At 37.9% G+C, this 20,861-nt stretch overlaps 2 protein-coding genes across 5 annotated transcripts; one reads left to right on the forward strand and one right to left on the reverse strand.

The window, feature by feature from the left end:
• Positions 1 to 3,027: 3,027 nt before the first annotated feature.
• On the forward strand, positions 3,028 to 7,537 carry LOC108232377 (zinc finger protein OZF-like). 2 transcript variants are annotated; one of them, XM_017410135.3, is made up of 2 exons: positions 3,028 to 3,344; positions 4,865 to 7,537. In XM_017410135.3, the coding sequence occupies exons 1-2, from the start codon at positions 3,284 to 3,286 to the stop codon at positions 6,214 to 6,216; spliced, it is 1,413 nt and encodes a 470-aa protein (XP_017265624.1). In that variant the 5' UTR covers positions 3,028 to 3,283; the 3' UTR covers positions 6,217 to 7,537. The 2 variants fall into 2 exon arrangements, with proteins under 2 accessions (XP_017265624.1, XP_017265626.1); XM_017410137.3 differs by having other exon boundaries at positions 3,028 to 3,340.
• Positions 7,538 to 9,510: 1,973 nt separating this feature from the next.
• LOC108232409 lies at positions 9,511 to 12,215 on the reverse strand. Of its 3 annotated transcripts, XM_017410177.3 has the most exons (5): positions 12,045 to 12,212; positions 11,634 to 11,951; positions 11,439 to 11,535; positions 10,302 to 10,371; positions 9,511 to 9,840 (listed from the first exon to the last, which is right to left on the reverse strand). In XM_017410177.3, the coding sequence occupies exons 1-5, from the start codon at positions 12,109 to 12,111 to the stop codon at positions 9,739 to 9,741; spliced, it is 654 nt and encodes a 217-aa protein (XP_017265666.1). In that variant the 5' UTR covers positions 12,112 to 12,212; the 3' UTR covers positions 9,511 to 9,738. The 3 variants fall into 3 exon arrangements, with proteins under 3 accessions (XP_017265666.1, XP_037832212.1, XP_037832211.1); XM_037976284.1 differs by having other exon boundaries at positions 11,439 to 11,520; positions 11,634 to 12,215; XM_037976283.1 differs by having other exon boundaries at positions 11,634 to 12,213.
• Positions 12,216 to 20,861: the final 8,646 nt, after the last annotated feature.

The raw sequence follows: 20,861 nt of genomic DNA on the forward strand, positions 1-20,861 counted from the left end.
GGTGAAGAGGACCGTGAGGGCGCAGAAATCGTCTGGAACCCAGATCAAAACGCTTATGAAAATGATTCCAACTCTTCAGAGACTGAAGTCAGTGAGGAGGAAAAAGAGGATGTGTCCCATCCTGATTCTGCGCTGAAGCACTTGTCAGATTTTTGGCTAAAAACTAAAGACGGGATAGAAATCAGGGCTTCTGAATCAGGTGTAAACAAATCTTTGAGCTGCTCTGAGTGCGATAAACAATTTCTCTGCAACCAGTCTCTTCAGAGGTACATGGCCTGTCATTCGAGAGTAAAGTCTTCAAGCTGTTTGGTTAACAAGAAATATGTTAGAGTGAAGAAAAATGTCCAAACAAGATTAAATTTCTTTAGCTGTAATAACTGTAGTAAGAAATTTACCAGAAAAGCAAATTTAAACAGACACATAAGAATCCACACAGGACAGAAACGGTTTAATTGTGATGTTTGTGGACATAGATTTAGCCAAAAGGCACATTTAAAGACACACCTGATAAAACACACAGGGCAGAAGCCATTTGGTTGTGATGTTTGTGGACACAGATTCAGCCAGTCGGCATATTTAAGCAGTCACATGACAATTCACACGGGACACAAACCATTTGGTTGTGACGTTTGTGGACACAAATTTACCCAAAAGGACACTTTAAACGCACACATGAGAATCCACACGGGACATAAACCGTTTAGTTGTGATGTCTGTGGACACAGATTCAGCTGAAAGACAACTTTAAACACGCACATGAAAACCCACACGGGACAGAGACCTTTTGAGTGTGATGTTTGCGGACGAAGGTTTGGCTTAAAGACCACTTTAGACAGACACACGGGCATCCACACAGGACAGAAACCATTTAGGTGTGATGTTTGTGGTCAAAACTTTAGCCGAAAAACAAATTTAAACAGACGCATGATAATTCACACATTGCCGAAAGCGTTCGGCTGTGACGTTTGTGGTCAAAGATTTAGACGGCAGACACATTTAAACATACACATGACAGTCCACACAGGACAGAATCCATTTGGTTGTGAAGTGTGTGGACAAACGTTTACCAGAAAGACAAATTTAAGCGCACACATGAAAATCCATGATGTTTAATAATCCATGATATTAATAATCACATTAAAATCCTCAAAGGAGGCCAAACTCTCAGGTGTGAAAGATATGAGAGTTCACAAAAAATAGAAGCCTCGTTTCCAGCTTTGTTGTTAAAATGTACGTGTTGTTTTCAAGTTAGCTGTAAAAAACTGCAGTGGGTTTTGTGTTTGTATGTTTTTTGCTTTTTCTCATTATTATGGATTGGCTTTCATATATTATTGTTAATAGTTTGTCTCAAAATACTTTTAATAACAAGCAAAAAGTGCCAATTCTAAATTTACCATGTGCAGCAATGTATTGTATTTATGTATATTTTAAAAAACAGAAAATAAATACAAGCATGGAAAATAAATACCATTTAGAAGAAGAATCTAATGTTTTAAGAAAAAGTAAGTCTAGCATCTTTCAGTTCTGGGATTTTAGGTTTCAAGACAATAAAAATAATTTGGTCTTTACCAGGTTTTTAAATTGTTCAAGTGTAAAACACACTCCACTGTGTCATTATTTATTAATGATGTGAGGGCGCCGAAATCATCTGGAACCCAGATCTAAATGCTTATGAAGATGATTCCAACTCTTGAGAGACAGAAGACGGTGAGGAGGATGAGGATGGAAACAATCCAGACTCTCATGTCTCAGACTCTGGGTCAAAAACTTAAGACACTGTGAAAGATTGGAAGGAGAGCAGGGCTTCTGAGTCAGGTGTAAACAATTACCCCACAACCAGTCTCTTCAGAGACACGACTTCTCATTCAAAAGTAAGGTCTTCAAGCTGTTTGGTTTATAAGAAACATGATAGCGTCAAGCAAAACATAGACATGCATAGAAAATCCAGAAAAGACTGAAATCATTTAACTGTGATGACTGTGGCAAAAAATTTACCAAGAAAAGAGACCTAAACAAACACACGAGTCCACACCAGACAGGATTTGTTTACTTGTGATGTCTGTGGACACAGATTTAGTCAAAAGCAAGGTTTAAACACACACATGAAAAGCCATCGGAGCAGAAACCTTTTTGTTGTGTTTGTGGACAAAGATTTAGTCAAAAGTCAAATCTAAACACACACATGAGAGTCCACACAGGACAGAAACCTTTTGGCTGCAACATTTGTGAACACAAATTTAGCCAAACGCAAGACCTAAACACACACATGATAAGTCACACGGACCAGTCCAGGTTCTCAAAAACAATAAGTGTCTTGTCCCTTTTCTTAAAAATGTATCTGCAGCCCTCCTTCTGTCCACCTGCCCTTGTCCTGTCTGGAAGACCTGAACCAGAGTCTCTATAGCCATCTGTAGAACTGCTGCACCACCAGGACGTGGACAGCAGGAGTCCAGAGGCATTCAGTCCTTCATTGAAAAACATAAGTCTGCTAGATGTTTAATAGAGCATAACTACTAAATTAGTTTTTAACTCAACTTTGTGTTCATAAAAATATATATTTATTTTCTTGAAATTGATGTTTTCTCATTTAAATGTTTTTCATTATCGAAATATGTCATTAGTATACCGTAGTTAAAAACAAATCTATGCTCAACAATGAAACTTTGCTAGATTTAAAATGTATTTAAATATTTTAAAATAAATTTTTCATTATTTAAGTATCTTTTGTTTGAGTCCAGCACTGAAAACCAATCTTATTTTGAGCATTTTTTGTGGTTTATTGCCATATATATATATATATATATATTATGTCAGATGTAAACCCTTTACTGCTTGTCACTCCTTCCAATATGGCGGACCTATCAACTTCAAGCTGCGACGATCTGCCAGTCCATGCGGACATTTTGTTCATTATATGTGGTTTTAGGCTCAGTTTAGGCTCACTTACTGTTAACAGATAAAGTTGATTTACAAAAGTCTTTGTTGACTTGCATGCTTTTACTGGCCTGTATCGCTCCTTCCAATATGGCGGACCTGTTGACGTCTCGTTTTTTCTAGGCTCCGCCAGTCAGTGAGGGGCGTTTGTTTCTTATTGTCTGTGGGTTTAGGCTAAGCTTTAACGGATCACTTACAGTCATCGGATAATGTTGACTGACAAAATCCACCAGCGATGTGAAGACAGAAGCTTGAACACTGACTGGATGAATTTGAGGACGAAATATTGTGGGGTTTTGACAAAACGGACGCCAATTTATGAATAGGAAGTGTCACGTTCAGAAGAAAAATGAGCGACAGAGTGCTCCTAAATGCTAGTTTCAACCCCAGCTATCAGCTGCACATTGTAGGTTGGTATATATTTTTTATATTTCATGTCAATCGTGGTGATCTTAGTTACAGTTTTCAGGTATGCTAACGGATTTAGCTTCTTAAAAACGTGTAGCCAAAAGCTACTTGTGTTTGTAGCTTAGCTTGCTAACCTATAAAACACTGAGGGTCACAGCCTAAAAATAGCAGGTGATAGAGCCTCTGTTAGTTAAATGAACTGTTTTTTCTTTATTTTTTAACAGTAAACATCTAAAAGCCTCAAAATACCACACAATCAAAGCTGTTAGCATCAGGGCTGCTAACTCCTGTAATAAATACATATATAGTCTGTTTTTTATGTGTTTTGGTAACTATTATTGTTATTATTTATTTAGTCCATTTGGAGCCAGAAATGTAAAGTACAGAAATAACAATAGAGGTGACAAGTTGTTAAAAGATTGATCCCATAACCATTTACATGACACAAATGAGGTTTGAATAAGTTTTATAATTAGGTGTGTTTTTATTATTATTATGAGATTAATCCAACATATACTTCACTAATGTGTATTACTGGTAGTTATTATACCATCGGTGGTGTGGTAATCTGAATAACAGAGATGTTTTTATTGCATGTACTTTACATTAATGATATTTGAGATTTTTTTTCACAACTGATCAGCTGTTATTGATAATAATTGATAATTATTATTAGAAGACTTCAGATAAGAGTCTTTGGCCAGAGAAGCCTTCATAAAACTGTGAAGGTTGATATAGAAAGCTCATTTAAAGTGTTTAACATAAACAGGAATAACTAAAATTATTCCTAATATAAACCCAAAATCAGAGGTTAAACCCAGTATATCTTTGTTCTTGTTAGAAGTCTGACATCTAATTCAGGAGTTGTTAGTAAGACAAGTAAAAAGGTTCTTTAAGAAATTATTGTGTGCAGAAGTAGGGGCTTTCTTTATGATCTCAGTATTGCATATTGTTGATCATATTTTGCATTTTCTCTAAGCTGGGGAAAACCAGATGGAACGGGTTTAAAGACAGTGCGTTTGAATCTACAACAAGAACAAGAAATTAACTCATTTGTTTGTTTTGCCATCTTTTTCCAGGTGTAAGGATGTCTGTTCTTTATGGATTTTAGTTTCAGGAGGTTTTCATTTTCTGCTTTTAGATGTGGTTTTGAACTCAGCAGTAACACAAGTGATGGGACAAAGAAAGCCCACCCTACTATAATTCAAAGGTTTCATGAATGATGGCATACTAAAATGATCTGGTCTGTACCAGGTTCTAAAGTTATTCAAATCTAACCTCAAGTGTGCTAATCATGCTAATCTGTATTAAACAAAAACAAAGCCCAAGAGGAAAAGCTGTGTCCACTCTAAGAAAAGTCCACTTTTGCTGCTTCCATTGACTTTAAGAGGGATAATAGCAGCCATTTTTATTTTGTTCTGAGACATAAAACTTTAGAACTGAAAGAGGATGGATTTTCTTCAACCTGTCACTGTATGTGTGAATCTAAATGTAAACCCTCCGTACTTATCATGTGTTTCAGTCGTCCCTGAAGATGCTCAGCAGTTGATGAGGATTAAAGAAGAAGCTCCTGAATTAGAGAGTTCTGATGTGGAGCGTCAGGACCCGGAGCCCCTCAACGTAAAAGAGGAAGAAGAGGAACTGTGGACCAGTCTGGAGGGAGAGCAGCTCAGTGTGAAAAATGAGACTGATGCCACCAGGTTTCCCTTCAAGAGTGAGGATGATGAAGAGAAACCACTGCTGTCACAGCTTCATCAGCACCGATTTGAAGACGGAGATCGTCCAACCAGCAGCTCGGATGATCAGATGGAAGCAGCAGCTGGTGGAGAGGACCGTGAGGGCGCAGAAATCGTCTGGAACCCAGATCTGAAGACGTATGAAGACGATTCGAATTCTTCAGAGACAGAAGTGAGTGAGGAAGGTGAAGAGGATGAGGACGGGACCAATCCAGACTCTCAGCTGAAACACTCGTCGTACTCTGAAGACAGTGACAAAGACTGGAAGGAGAGCAGGGCGTCTGAGTCCGGCGGAAACCCTCTTAGCTGCTCCGAGTGCGGTGAAGAGTTTCCCCACAAACAGTCTCTTCAGAGACACATGAGCCGCCATTTAGGAATATGGTCTTTAAGCTGTTTGGTGAATAGAAAGTACGTCGGAGTGGACAAAGGTGTGGAGTCGCACAAGGAAATCCAGACCAAACTGAAGTCGTTTAGCTGCGACGACTGCGGAAAAGTTTTTAACCGAAAAACAAATTTAACGAGACACATGAGAATCCACACAGGACAAAAGCCTTTTGGTTGTTACTTTTGTGGACGAAGGTTTAGCGATAAAGCCAATTTCAACAGACACGTGACCATCCACACAGGGCAGAAGCCATTTAGCTGCGACGTATGCGGACACCGATTCAGCCAAGAGGACGAGTTAAACGCTCACGTCATGATCCACACGGGACAGAGACCCTGCAACGTCTGCGGGCAGGTTTTCAGCCAGAAAACAGACTTAGACCGACACATGAGAATCCACACGGGCCAGAAGCCATTTGGGTGCGACGTCTGCGGGCAAAACTTCAGCCGGAAGACGAATTTGAAGACCCACATGAGAATCCACACGGGACAGAAGCCGTTCGCGTGTGACGTTTGTGATCGAAGGTTCAGCGACAAGGCGAATTTAAACAGACACACGAGGATCCACACAGGACAGAAGCAGTTCTGCTGCGATGTTTGCGGGTACAGGTCCTGTCGGAAGGCGGACGTAAACACACACATGAGGATCCACACGGGACAGAAACCTTTCGTCTGTGACGTTTGTGAACACAGATTCAGCCACAAGACACATTTAAATGCACACATGAGAACCCACAAAGGGAAAACAGTTTAGCTTTAAATTTTAAGACAACCTCTAAAGACACAGATGAAAATTTCTAGAATAGAAACTGCACGTCTCCAGCATTTGTCCTTAATATGTTTGAATGTTGTCAGTATCTATTTACAGTGCTTTTGTATATATTTCTGCTTATTCTTGTGATCTGTTTAGTAGAATTTCATATTTTGCTCTGAAAAACCTGTTTCAGATAACACTACAGACCTGTTCTTTATTTAGCCAGTGGTTCCAGGTTTAATGTCTGAATAAAACAAACATAAATCGTACTGTTCTGTTGCAGCTAAATTTTAAATGTTGCAGAGGTATCTGTTTAAAATTATGACCTCATTCAAAATCTGAAGTTTTAGTAAATAAAATGCACACAAATGTACAGTCAGGGGGAGAAGGGAGTGTACGTTTTAGTGTTTTATGTGTCAGGACACAATACAAAAACAAATTCCACCATGTCATTATGTATTAAACAGAAATGAAGCCAAAATGGAAAAGCTGTGTGTGATAAACTAAGTCCCCCCCACCGTTCAACAGTTTGTACATCCTCCTTTAGCAGCAATCTCTTACATGGTTTTGAGGGAATTTAGGCCCACTCTTCTTTACAACATGGCTCCAGTGAGCATTTGTTTTTGCTCTGCTCTCTTCAGGTCCCACCACAGCATTTCAGTGGGGTAGAGGTCTGGACTGTGACTGGATCTGCTTCAGATTTGCTCCTGTTTGGGATCCTTGTTCTGGTGCATGACCTGACTTTGACCAAGCTGTCAGACAGATGGCCTCACGTTTGACTCAAGCATACTTTGGTCTACAGAGGAGTTCATGGTTGGTTCAGTGACTGCAGGGTGCTCAGGTCCTGAGGCTGTAAAACAAGGCCAAATCATCAGCCCTCCACCAATAGCTGATAGTTGGGATGAGGTGTTTGTGCTGATATGCTGTGCAGATTATTACTAAACATCTCTACTTTGGTCTCTTCTGTTCCAGACGTCCTATAGTTCATTCAGATGGGACTTTCCAAACCCAAGTCATAGTGCCGTTTTCATTTTAGAGAGAAGAGGTTTTCTTCTGCTCCAAATAAGCCACACTTGATCAGTCTTTTTCTAATTGTAGTGATGCCGACAGAGTCTGAGATATAGATGACTTGTTTTTTAATCTTTTTTTTATGCCCTTTTTTCTGTTCCTTGCACGGTCTGACCTTGGGGTGAATTTGTTAAAGACGCTCACTCCTGGAAAGATTGGCCACTGTCTTAAATTAGGGGAATTAGTTTTTTTACACACAGCTTTTACATGTTGTCTTTGTTTGTTGTTTAATAAATCATGACATGGTGGGCTTTGTCGCGTGTGTATGGTTTTTTTTTTGTTTGTTTTGTTTGGTTTTTTTTACACTTGAGGTTAAATATGAATAATTTCAGAACCTGCTAAAGACCAGACCCCTTTTATCATGTCCTGGCACCTCCTACATTATAAATGAAAGTGGGTGGACTTTCTTTTACCAATGATTTGTTCATTTGTTTCAAATTTCTTCTTTCAAATGGAAGACAACAATATTTTACAAACTCATGGATGTCTAAATGAAAACATGTGAATTAAAACAAGTTATTAATAGAAACTCATCTTTAGGTATTAAATTAAGCATATAGACATTTTTCAGTGTATTTGTGTTTTTAAATCAACTCCAAATGAAAATACAGTTTACATGTATGTACTGTTCTGCCATTGGTCTACTGGATTTGTGTTATATTTTTGGTTGAATATGTTGCAGGTGAACACAGCTGGCTCCTTCCTGGACACCTGCACGTCTCTGAATCACTGACACTGAAGGAAGCGAATCGCTATTAAAGAAAATCTCAAGTTAAATCTGGATGAAAGCATGCGTCTCAGCCTGAAAAAACGCTCTGTACCTGAACAGACCCTCCCCTGAGTTACCAGCTGAATGAGGAGCAGAGCTGATGGCTTTGGGCCGACCATGATGACCCCCCCAGAGAGCGAGACAGACTGGAAGTTTACTCTGTGCTTAAAAAAATGTAACCATGTGCTTTAAAGGCCACTGGCAGAAGAGCTCTAGAGAACAGGAAGTGGTTAAATGTTGTTAAAGAGCTTGAACCTACATGTCAAACGGTCTGTGAAAATTGATTTTAGATTAGACGGCTGATTTAATGCTTAATCCACCCAAAAAAACCATTTGACCTCAGTATATTAACCTCAGTTTTTAAAGTTGTAATATTTATACTACTTTCCTCGTATTGTACAGGTCAGTATGTGCCGTTACCTTTACCTAAAGTAAAAGTATGTAAAATACTGTAGCCCCATTTAAGATAGTTACTTGAACACCCCCCCATTTTAAGGTCATTGTTGTGTTTCTTTATTTGCTTTTTTAAAAATTTGGACAAAAAAGTGGTTGTGTTTGCAGGAAAAACCCACATTAGTCACAACAACATCCTGTTGAACGGCAGGTTTAAGAGACAGTGCACGCAAAAGAGTTGATATACTTCCTTGAATGTGCAACCTTTAAACCCCTGAAAATAGATCCACTTCCAAGAATGTAACTTATGTTCTGAGTGGAGCAGAAAAATCAGCCATTTAGTCCAGAATATAAATCATTATCAAACAGTTATGTCCATTTTCTCATCTTTATGCATTTTATCCATTTAGGAACAACTGTATAATTAAAGGCCTACTATTCTTTAAATGAATGCATGCTGCCCACACCGGTCTTACAGGTGTTTAAAACTAAGATCATGTTATGTAAAACAAGAACAGTGTTAAAACTGTTTCAACGAGACCTCGGAAAGAACGCACACAGCATCCTGAGATCTCACTCAATCTGTTCGCACTCAAAGTATCAGCTGGAAATGACTTTCAGCAGCTACCACGTGAAGTATTAGCTCATTAACTGTAAAATCGACCAAGTTCTTGTCATTTTTGTATTTGCTAAGTTTGAGTAGCTGTAGCAACCATCTTGACTTGGGTTGATTTCAAAAGTTAATCAGTTGCAAAACACACTTTGAGGAACACTGTCAAAAATAGTCTCTGATTAATATCATGCAATACTTGGTCACAATTTATTTTTATTTTTAATCATCTTTTTTCTCTGTGGTAGGTTTAGCTGTGCTCAAGTTCCTCCCTTTGTCTTCAAACCGGAATCTCTGTTATTTAATTCATGTAAGACTAAGTTTTCCAACAACCCCCTTTGGAAAAGCTGATCTAACCCTTTAAGCCTTTAATAAGTTATCCACACATGTTCTATACTGGACTGAATGAAAACTTCACCAGGTTGACATTTAACTAAATTCCACCGAGCCAGAGTTCCTCTTTTGAGTTATTTTATTGTCATTTAAAGAATATTTTTTTAGAAACTGTCACAATGAGCTCACAGAGCAAAACTGACAGCACAACAATCTACAAAACGGGCCATTTATAATGAGGCACATTAGGCTTTTTATTTATCAGTGTTAAATAGTCATGTGTTGCATTGTGTTGCGTCTTCATTTAAAGTCCCAGCTGTGAAAAGTGTCCCATCTTTCAGACCGTGGCTCAGATGTGGTCATAGATTGAATTCAGTCGCTCCATGTATTCTCTCCTCTGCCTTTTGTTCCTCCAGTGATCTGTGCTGCCTTGGATCTGAGTAGAGACAATCTACAGTAAAAAAAAAAATAGTTTCACAATTAGTGGCTTGCATTGTAGTTCAAAGAAATAGACGGCCGGAAAGTAGAAAGACGAGTTGTTGGGCTGAGCTCGTACTATGACCAAGAAGAACAGTGTGTGAAGCAGAGAGGAAGACAAGCTTATCTGATGCTGGCAGATAAAGCAGTGGGTCTGTGATGACTGTGAGAAAACACCAGCAGCTCACAACCTGACTTGGTTGTTGTTTAAAAGATCTGATTAAAGAAGTGGCAGCAGTTGAATAAACTCTGACTCAGCAAAGTCACGTTTACATGTGTGGTCAAGAGGAGCAGAAGAAGATGTTCCACAAAAAGAGAAAGTGTCATTAAAGGTGGAAGTTGTGATGCATAGAAGATAACACAAGTTAAATGTGAGCAGTAAGACAGATGGAAAAGCAAAGACAAATGTGTGAAAGTTGACAGAAGTGATCTGACCTCTCTCTCTGGCTGAGACTGAGACTGAGTCTGGACTCGATCCGGATTTGTTTTTCTGGTCCTACGTTTCCTGCAGCAATAAAAGAGAGTCAAAAACATGTCTTTGTACTTTGCTGTTGCTCCTTTTTCACAATAAAGTCAGTAATGTTTTGAGAGTTCAAGCAACTTTTTCAACATAAACAATTTGAGTAATTTTTGTTGCACAAACACAAAAGATATTCTGATTCCACTTTCTCACTTTTTAAAAGTATTGACCAAAAAGTGAAAATACCTAGCTTTAAAAGTTATATTGTACAGAAGACACATTTGAAAAAAGGGCTTTTTTTTATTTAAACTTATTATATTGAACTAAAGAATGAAAGACAAATCTAATCCCTTAAATGAAGCATCACATGCACTGATACCAGAACACAATGTTTTATATTTAGTTATTTTTATCTTTTGTTAAACTAAAAGCAGTTAATGCATCCTCTGTTTGTGTAAGTTTGTAGTATGAGGATTAAATTTCCCCCTGCCGGCCCCAGGCGTGAAGAAAAGTCAAAAAAGGAAATGATCTGTGTCGTGTGTCAGCTGAACACTTTGTCATTGTGTGTATTTATTCCTAAACCTGCAGTTTCTCAACCACAACTTGGCCCAAAAGACATCTAAGGGTCAAAGGGTAGAAAAAATAAATATAATTTGTTAAAAAAAAAAGAAAAAGTAGAGAATAAATGAGAATATGATTACGTTATTTATTTACAAAATTGCGTTGTTTTTTAAAAAATACTTCCCATTTTAAATACGTCTTTGGATTTATGGCATATCGCAGAAATTGCAAATCATTTCTATGTTTGACTTAATGGAAAATTAGATTTTCTTAATTGCTTTTTTTTACGTTACAAAGAAAAAACAAAAACTCACACTCAGTTCAATCAGTGCTAACAGCTTCAAGAGCTAAACTTCATGTCAAAATGACACGAAGGGTCAACGATTAAAAAACAGACAAATGTTTGGAATTAATGTAATTGTAAGTATATTTGTATGTTAGTAATTGTATACAGTCCTGTGTATCAGTACTGACAGGAGCTCTGCACCAGCAGAGAACAGAAACATTCATGTGTTCATTTTTGTAAATCTGAAGCTGAAGGTTTTACTCACATGTAGAAGCAGATAGTTGATGTGATCAAAACAAAAAGCAACACAATGGCGGGAGGTAGTGTAAACAAAAGGAGCTGTGAAGATCTGATGCCTGAAACTAAAACCAAGTATCAGTCAACATATCATATAATTTAAACTTTGATCTGTACTGTATGTGTTGGAGAAATGATCAGTCGTGTTTTTTGCTCTACATACCTGTTTGGTTCCCTGTTATTGTTAAATTCCATGTAATGATGTGAAGGCCCTGTGATTCAGTTATTTCACATCTATACAGTCCTGTATCATCATGTTGAACATTAAGAATACGTAGAGTGGTCAGTGTGTCACTGACTGTTATGAGTCTGCTGGGAGTAAAATTTGAAAAGGTTTTATTCAGCGAGATGGAATAAGAAAACAAAGATCTGCCATGTTTCCATTGGATCATTGCTAAATTTGTTTTGGATATGTTGTAAGTGAGCTGGACTGGTTCTCCTCTGGACACCAGCACCTCTCTGTACACAGGTATCAGATGCACTGACAATGAAGAAAACATATCAGTGTTAAAGACCATCCCCAGTTTAATAACTGGATAAACACGAGCATCACAAACAGAAATCTGTTCCATACCTGCACAGACACTCCCCATTTTCACCAGCTGGATGAAGAGCAGAGCTGCTTGCTTTGAGCCCAACATGATGACCCCCCCAGACAGCGAGAGACAGACTGGAACTTCACGATCAGCTTGAAGTGCTGCTGCAGAGGAGCTGCTGAGAACAGGAAGTGGTTGGTTGCTGTTTCTATGCTTTAGATTAGGTTATGTGAACACCTTCTGGGGATGAAACAAAGTCATGTGCACAATTATTCATTTCAGCACAGATTAAGGAATTGGCTGATTTGTTTTACAGAAATAAGTTTCTGCATTTAGTCATTTTTGCAGGAATCAGTGATATAAAAAAAAAACTTCTGTAAATGAGATTTGTTCAACAGCAGAAAAACTACTTTAATTCATTCAGCTAAAATGTCCCCACGTAGTGAGACTCTGGAGTCAGATTGTTGAGTCTTCAAAGCTGCTCAACATGACATGAATTTAATGACACCAAGCTACAACAGTTATAGCCAATTGATATAATCAGGTGCTGAAAGTGGTTCATTTACTTTTTGCACAAATAAAAACAACAATCATTCTGTCCGTATAGAATTATAGATACTAAACATCACTTGTCCTTTTTCTCACAGAAGACCTAAACTGGAAGGAAATTGTCATGTTGTTATTAGTGAATTCAGCACAACCTCTGTTGACGTCATTCACCAGTTGTTTGTCATTTCTAGTATGTTTCTTTTTTTTATTCACTGTAGCTCCTTTCAAACTTGATGATGACCCAGCTGCTCAGTCAGAAACTTGATGGTCTTTGCAGAGTCTTAGTGAGGTCTGGTGAGGGCTTCAGCCGTGCAAAACAAATAAAGAAAAGCTCAACGTTACACATGATAGATCATTAAAGAATGTGGAGGGTTTAGAGCTCAAGACTGACATGGTGAGCTGAAGCTGGTTTCTCATTGTGGTGCAGCTATCAGGGTCCTGAGTGGTTTTAGAGGCGTACACCAGCATGGCTTAGTCATCCAGGATCTGAAGCAGGTCTGGGTATGCAGGCTTTGTAGGGGAAAATATTATTCAAGATAAATATAAAGAGGTGATATAAAACATTTTAGAACAGAGAATCTTCTGGTAATAATGTGATTTTTTTTTATTTTTTTTTTTGCTGGAGGAGCTTTTTAAATCTGCAGTACTTGTATTTATTTCAATGTGTTTAATTCCTCCAGAAAAGTCAACTGTTTTCTTTTTTTTCCAAGAAAACCAAATAAAATCCATCTCTAATATTCCTGTCTTCTTTATTAATCTGCAGCACAGACCCACAGCTGCTCTATTATCCAAGTATTCAGAAACAACAGTATTGACAGTATAACTGTCTCACTTTATTGAAGGTTTAGCAGCACATGTAAGAGTTTATGATAGATTTGTAAAACTGGTGACATACATAGTACACTCACCTGGATATTGTCTACTAAAATGTTTCAATATCAATTATATTTCAGTTTCCTTTGTTCTGTCCTGTCTGTGAGACCTTGTTGAGTTGTACTCAGTTGCACGCAGGTCTAAAAAAAAACACCTAAAAACAGTGAACTGTTTCTTTATTTCTCAGCATCAAGCCTTCAGTCAAATGGACAACTTTTTTTAACCATAGTGAAATGCTGTTTTAGTAACTGAAACTTCATACGGCAAAGAAATGTCATGATGCATTTCCTTCAACAACCCAAAGTTAGACCTTCTTTTTTGCTAAAAAAATGTCTGAATCTTTTTTAGTGTTTTGTGGTTTCAAGTGTTACACTCTCAACAACAATGCAAAACACACTAAGCTTTAGTGAAGCAACAAGCACTTTGAACAGCCTTGTTGCTGAAAAGTGCTATATAAATAAATTAGACTGGACTTGACTAGTGAAAGGCCAATACAATACTAGTTTTGGTGGAAAAGGAGTTTTAAATAAGACAGCCGAAACATAAAAAGTCTCACAAACATTTACTTCATTTAAAAAAAAGCATTCAATTCCTTTGGTTTGTTGGATGTATTGTTTATGGTTTAGTTGTGCTTGGAAAGCCCATTTTTGTTAACAAAAGCTTAAAACAGTGAAACAGTAGCTAAAAAGGGGTCATGTCTGGCAATAGACTCTTGAAGCCAACATTTTGTTGGCTCCCATTTTGAATCCCACCTGAGAGTTTTTACCAAAATCTTTTGGCCCCTTAATGATCATGGACGGTTCGTCCTTAAACGGTGTTGGAAGCCCTGGAAGTGTTCAGCTGGCAGTCACTAAAACAGATTCACAGAAGGCTTGAAGGGACACTAAAGTTGATCAGATTGTATGTACATTTTGCCAAATTAACAAAGTCCAATTAAATCAACAGCTTTTTTTGACTTTGAAAACACTTGCTATATTTAGCTGCATTTTACAAATGGTTACCCAGAAGTCTTCTTAAACTGCAGCTGCGGGCCACACAAAATCACTCAGAGGGTCAAAAATGGCTTGCAGGCCACACTTTGGACACCATGCTTCAGGACCATAATTTATGTTTAGATAAGGCAGTTTTTGGTAGGATGCTGTGGACACATGTAATGAAAATATTTGTTTTTATTTTTGCCTCATAATTAAACTAAGGGCTCAGAAACTGACGGCTTAATGGGAGATTTATTGCGCAACCAGTTTTACGTTTTTGGACAGTCTCACAGTGTGGATCTGTGCACTTCTTTAATACAACTTTCTGATGTTAATGTGGTATAATTACAATAACATTGTCCTCACAGATAAGCATGTTTTCTTGATACTGGCAGACATTCTGGCTCCGAACATGATATATCTGTTAATATTATTTTTTGGATCTATTGCCTTCTTGCATATCCAATACCTATCTACACCTTCTCATATAATGTGTTTCTCATTTCGTTTATTTCACCACACACACACACACGGAAACAGACAAAATCAAACAGGAAAAGGAAACTCACACATTTACAAACGTGTCTTAAGCAAAGTTCACCAAACTGCATCCATACACTTCAAAGACCCGTGTGCTGTGTGAGGACACTGATGTCAGATATCTTACATTCACTTTCCTCTATCTTAACTTTTATTAAGTATACTCACTTATATTACTTACTCAGAATAATCTAACAGATCTGTTAAGAGTTTTTTTCCTTTGTAGCATTTCCATAAATGTTCCTGCTTATTTTTAAAGAAGTGAAACCCTTTATTGTTCAAAGCACATTTTGAGGTTGGGTATTCACATACAGTAGTTTATGCTCTGCAACAATTCCTGCCATCATTAAATTGAATTCATTTTAGCCTTTTAAAAGATTTGCTGGTATTTTGTTATATTTGAAGCTCTCATAGGAAAACTGGCAATCCAACGCCTCTCTAAAACATTTACCTCAATCAATTTCTATATTTTAGCTGTTATGTAAACTAAATAGACCTTAAGCTGACTTTTATTGATTTCTAACACCCATTTCCTAGAGTCACTCAATGTACCTACATAAAAACATCTGTTTTATACAGTTCTGCCATGCAAGCTTCTATTATCATTCTTTTATTTTTTTTATTCTTAGTATTTGCCTAAATGTGATTGCAGGTTGATGATCTATTTAAAGAGCGATGTTGGACCGAATGTGTGGGACCCGAACATCTTAATGCTGAATGGATCGGACAGCTGGAGGAGCTCATTTCAAATGTGCATCATTAAATGTGTGCTTGTGCAAAGAAGCCTCAGCTCTTCACAGATGTCTGATGTAACACACAGGTCTGCTTGCACACAAACCTCTTCCCACTCTGTGCTTTATTCCTTCTGTTTATTGTGTTTGCGTACACAAGTGCTGTGACCTTTTATTCCTCCAAATGCTAGTTTAATAAATGAGCTCTTTGGTTGGAGCAGTCAGGAGGCACTCGTGGTCACATTTATCAGAGAGAGAGAGACGCTAACAAGCAGGAAAGAAGAGCAAAACACAAGTCCTCTCAGAGTTATCTCTTTCTATTTAAAAAAAAAACTTAAATGACTGACATTATTCTGCTGCTTTGATTGTAGCTAATATCCACCCTCCAGTCCTCTTGGATTTTTGCATTTAGGATTCTTTGGCAGGCAGAGGAACATTGTGCGTGTTATTCGATTAACTGAAACTGCAGGGCCTTCCCACACTGATGAGCCTACCAGAAAAAGCCTCAAGCCTCAAGCCTCAACCCTTAACCACACATTTTTTCACTTACAGGTACAAACAAACAGTCATGTTTCCATCACCTTCAAACCCCACAACAATGACTTAAACTCAGTTTGTTGCAGACTTATGTCAACGTTTACCCCAAATCATTAAGCATACATTTATTTTTGAGCAATATTCACACATTCATGCTGGCTCTGAATCACACACCTCCTTCTGCAGACTTCAGAGGAAGATATAAAACATAAACTGTGATTAAAAAGACTCCTAGAGTGAAAAAAAAACCCTGTCTGTGTGTGAAGGAGAGAGGGTTTACTGCAGCAAATCTCTGACCCTTACAGGCTCTGATGGATGTTTGTGAGTATTTGAAATGCCTATTAGAAAGCCCGTAGCAGAACACAGAGAGAGACATCAGAGCACCTCTGTTCTCTGTTGGCAACGCTGCACAATTTGCTCGTACGTTTCCTCAATGCATAAATTTGAACCAGTAAAACCGTAGATTAATTGCTCGGAAAGGGAGACGTCTCTGCAAGGAAAGATTAAACAGTATAAATGTGTATTATGCTAAAAGTGCAGCATTTCTGTCTGTTTTCTGTGTCAGATTTTGCATTTTTAACACAAAAGTACACTGGTTTGACTGTGCAGCTGTGCACCTCTGGATGCTGCATTGGCTGAAACATCTATCTAGTTGTGCAGCAATCAATCAAGCTGCTCCCAGAAATAAATAAATTCCTTAATCATTTATGTTTTTTATTTGTTTTAAAATGCTAGAATAAATGAGATGAAACCCATCAGACACAACCTCTCTAATGTGTGTTTAGTTTGGGAACAACACAGATGCTGTTGCATTAATTATCATGTTGCTGTTTTTCACAAGCGTTTCATTTTACATGCAGCTCATTAGGTGTGAGAGAAATATGCTTCGAATGTCAAACCAGACAGCAGAGACATTGGTTTGAGCTTCCTGTCTGTAAGGACTGACACCAGTGGGTTTTCCTCTGAACCTTTAAGTTATGTACAGTTTGTTCTCCGAAGGCTGTGTTTGGTTTGTGATGCACAGGGCCAGTGTGGGCTGAAAAAGTGTTAAAAGTTTCCACATCTTTACTGCAACTGAGTGAAGACACTGTTGTGGTGGTTTAACTAAATAAGAGGCAACAGTTAAACTCACAGACTTTATTGGAGTAACTATGAAAACACTACTACAGAACAAGGTGTTGCGTGTCGTATCTTTTTAATCTTACTTTGTTGTTTTCTTTAATAGTCTCCTATCTGTCCTACGCCATCACCGCAGCAACAACAGCTGCAGAACAGAACACAAATACATTCACCGTGTTAACCAAAGACCAGACACCTAGCCTGAAAGAGCCACTGCAAACATGTGTTCCAAACTTGCCTGGTTTTGTTGTCACGATCACCCACCACCAAAGGTGGAGCGATAATGTTTTCGTCTGTCTCTGTGTGTTCGTTTGTCAGTACCGAAAGTAAACTATCTCATGAACCTCTGAACAAATTTGAGTGAAACTTCCAGGAAGTAATCATTTGATATACATTTGTAGCTGATTCCCTTTTGGAGTCAACCCAAATTAAGATGGCTACCACGGCCAACTCACCTTAGTAAACAAAAGAAATGGCTAAACCTCAGTTAATTTGGTAGATGCTGATCTAAAATTTGACATGCTAGTAGCTGAGAGTCATTCACAAGACATGCTACACTTACAGATCTTGTGAGGTTAGATATTGCAATATCATGTGCAATTATGCATAATATTATTTTTAAGGTTTAATTAAAATGACTATACTTGATCTAAGCCACTGGCATGAAAAGCGTCAAGCAATATGCATCCCTTGAAGATATCTGAGCTTTTAATTTTACAACTTTTGCAGTCAATTTTTTGTGTTTATTTTAGATTCATTCAATATTACATTGCATTTTCTTTTTTCTGATTGCCTTTAACAACTATGACTCCTCATTGCTGTTTCTGAGCTTGCAGACAAATTCTTTTTGTAGTTGCTTGTAGAGATTTTTCTTTTCTTTTCTTTTTTGCACAAGAAAAAAAATTACAGCATAATTACAGTCCTCGGCACTGTTTAAAAGTGGAAGCTGGTGCCAGGTGAACCGCTTAAAAAAGGCCACTGCAACTGATGGTGGTTATGCATTACTGCATTGTTTTCCCATTTCAATCTGAAAGAGGAGGTGAAGCTGTACTATGTGAAAGAGTAAAATTTGTTGTTGTCTGGCTGTATCTCATGCCAGCCTCACCACAAATAACACCTTTAGATCAGTGGTTTTATGATGATATACAGCAGTGCCATAGGATGTGGTGTGGAGGAGGGCCCAAATGCAGCTAAGCTCCAAAAGTGAGGCAGCAAAGAGAAATCCATAAATATTATTTAAAAAATATAAAACAAAATGAAGAGCGATGCAAAGAAAAGCTATTAATCTAAAACACCAGCAGAGTGTGAAATGACAGAGATGATGCTGACATGAGGTGAGCACAAAATAAAGATTGAGACAAAGCACCTTCTAATTTTTTTCTTAGGTCTTCTTTTTTTTCTTTGACCGCATTTGAAAACATCATGAGGTTAAGGGAAGGCGGTAGGAGCTACTGTATCTGTAGCATGCAGCTTAGCAGCTCATGTCTTTGACTGCTTTAAACAACTGCCTGTGATTAAAAGGGTGGTTTAAATGTTTGTTTAGAAAAGTTATAAAACAATTAATATCTTATCTGTTTTAGATATTTCTTTGACCTTCAACCTCAGTTTCTTTGAACAACCTCAGTTTGGAGGAAACAAAGTTTAGTTCTGACTAAACTAACAAACAATGGGATAATCTTAGTGGGACCAAAGCAAAAGTGGATTGCTATCGAATTAAAACAACTTCAGTCTAATAAGCTTTGATGAGAACAAAAAACTTTAAAAACTTTTACACTGCTGTCAATTTTAAATGACAATTGCTGGGTTATTTCTGATAACTCATTTGCTAGGTTAAGGCTGATAGGCCATAGATTGAGTTGGTTTGACCAAATCTTGGGTCAAAAGTTGGACTCAGTGGTTGGTAAGTTTGTACTAGACCAGGGGTATTAAACTCCATTCCTCGGGGGGCGCTCTCCTGCATGTTTTAGATGTGTTCTTGCTTTAAAAACACCTGGTTCAAATGGACGACTTGTTGCCGTGCTCCTGGAGACCTTGATGATTTGGTGAGGAGGTGATCAAACCATTTGAATCAGGTGTGTTGGAGCAGAAAAACCTAAAATTCCCAGGACAGCAACACTCGAGGCCTGGAGTTTGACACCCCTGTACTAGACAGTCAGTTTGTGTTCCTGAAAAAGCATTAGTTGGTGTTAGTTGGGGCTGTTAATAGTGGTCAGTGCCAGCTAGCTACCACTGACTCAAATTGTAAACATCTAACAAGGTAACGTTCTTTTAAACTCAACTTTTTAGTAGCGCTAATTCAACAAATTAGTCATTTTAACACAATTCTTGGGTTGAAAACTTATCTAACATGCTGAGTCAAACTGACAACCCAACCCTGCTGAGTAAAATCTGTCCAGGTTGGTTCAGTCAAACCGTGACCCAGTGCTGTGGGTTACCAATTCAGTTATTTTTAACCCAGCAGTTTTTAGAGTGCAGTTATTCTGACGGAAATAATAAAATATTTCTCCTGGAAGTGTCCCGAGCATCGCCAAACATACAACTATTTGTAAAAGAAGAGCAGCTCAGTGAGTCACAACTGTGTTGGATGGTGTTAAACATCTGGCAATACTTTAATTAATCGTTTTACTGCATTATTTTTTTTTGTACATGAGCACATTTTGACAACCTCTGTGGTAATAAAGTCTCGCACCTCCCCTGAGCTCTCTGGCGTCCCCGTTAGTGCCTCCACCCCAGGGTAGGAACCACTGAGTGAAATACTTCTCACTGCATCTTACAGCTGATCATCTGAGTCACTTCAGAGTTGCTCCATTTTCTCAAACCAACACCTCTTTCTCAGTAAAACCTGACTAATGCAGAAGTTCTTTAATCTCACCATTTTTTCTTTTGTTTTAGTTTGACTCTCTGTAGTTCTTATACATCTGCCTCATACAAAAGCTTTAAAGACTGAATACAATGTTTGCTCATTATGCAGGAGCATTTTTCAGTTCAGGTTGTTTTGAATGGTGGAAAATTGTCAGTAGAAAACTATTTGTTGTCATCATTAAGTCTCTTATCAAACAGTTGTTTCTTTTATTCGGTGAAAAGCTGTTCCAGACTAAATCCTCCTTTATATTTGCATTACACAAGAAGCTATCAAAAGATAAGTGCAAAGTTTATTCAAGATTTTGAACCTCAGGTGTTACAAAAAGGTTTATTCAAACCAGCTAATATAAGCATTTCTTTGGTCAACATCTTTTTTATTGTAACATAAGTGCACCATTAACATTTCTTTTCAAACCAAATTTATATAAAATCTCTGAACATCTTATTAAGTCATTCCCTGACATCGACTTTACCCTGCTGTTTCTCACAGCTGACAGTTTGGTCTTAGACTCTATGTTGTAACCAAGGCCTCAAGCTTTGAGTCACTTTGCCTGAAGGAGAATTGAGGATAAGACAGCAGAGCAATGGTAAGCTAATTTACTTTAAACACCATGCTCATGGAAAGGATTTTAAGTATTCAGACTTATGCTCATAAAACCCTTCTGGCACT

This window comes from Kryptolebias marmoratus, linkage group LG6 (assembly GCF_001649575.2).
Source record: "Kryptolebias marmoratus isolate JLee-2015 linkage group LG6, ASM164957v2, whole genome shotgun sequence".
Classification (NCBI taxonomy): Eukaryota; Metazoa; Chordata; class Actinopteri; order Cyprinodontiformes; family Rivulidae; genus Kryptolebias; species Kryptolebias marmoratus.

Bases quoted from the DNA above. Each gene is read 5' to 3' on its own strand.
- LOC108232409 (XM_037976283.1), bottom strand. From the start codon at position 12,111: ATGTTGGGCTCAAAGCAAGCAGCTCTGCTCTTCATCCAGCTGGTGAAA. The intron at 10,372-11,438 runs GTGAGTAAAACC...TTATTGCTGCAG, and splicing joins TCAACTATCTGCTTCTACAT to GAAACGTAGGACCAGAAAAA. The intron at 9,841-10,301 runs GTCAGATCACTT...TTTTTACTGTAG, and splicing joins AGTCTCAGCCAGAGAGAGAG to ATTGTCTCTACTCAGATCCA.
- LOC108232377 (XM_017410135.3), top strand. From the start codon at position 3,284: ATGAGCGACAGAGTGCTCCTAAATGCTAGTTTCAACCCCAGCTATCAG. The intron at 3,345-4,864 runs GTTGGTATATAT...CATGTGTTTCAG, and splicing joins CTATCAGCTGCACATTGTAG to TCGTCCCTGAAGATGCTCAG.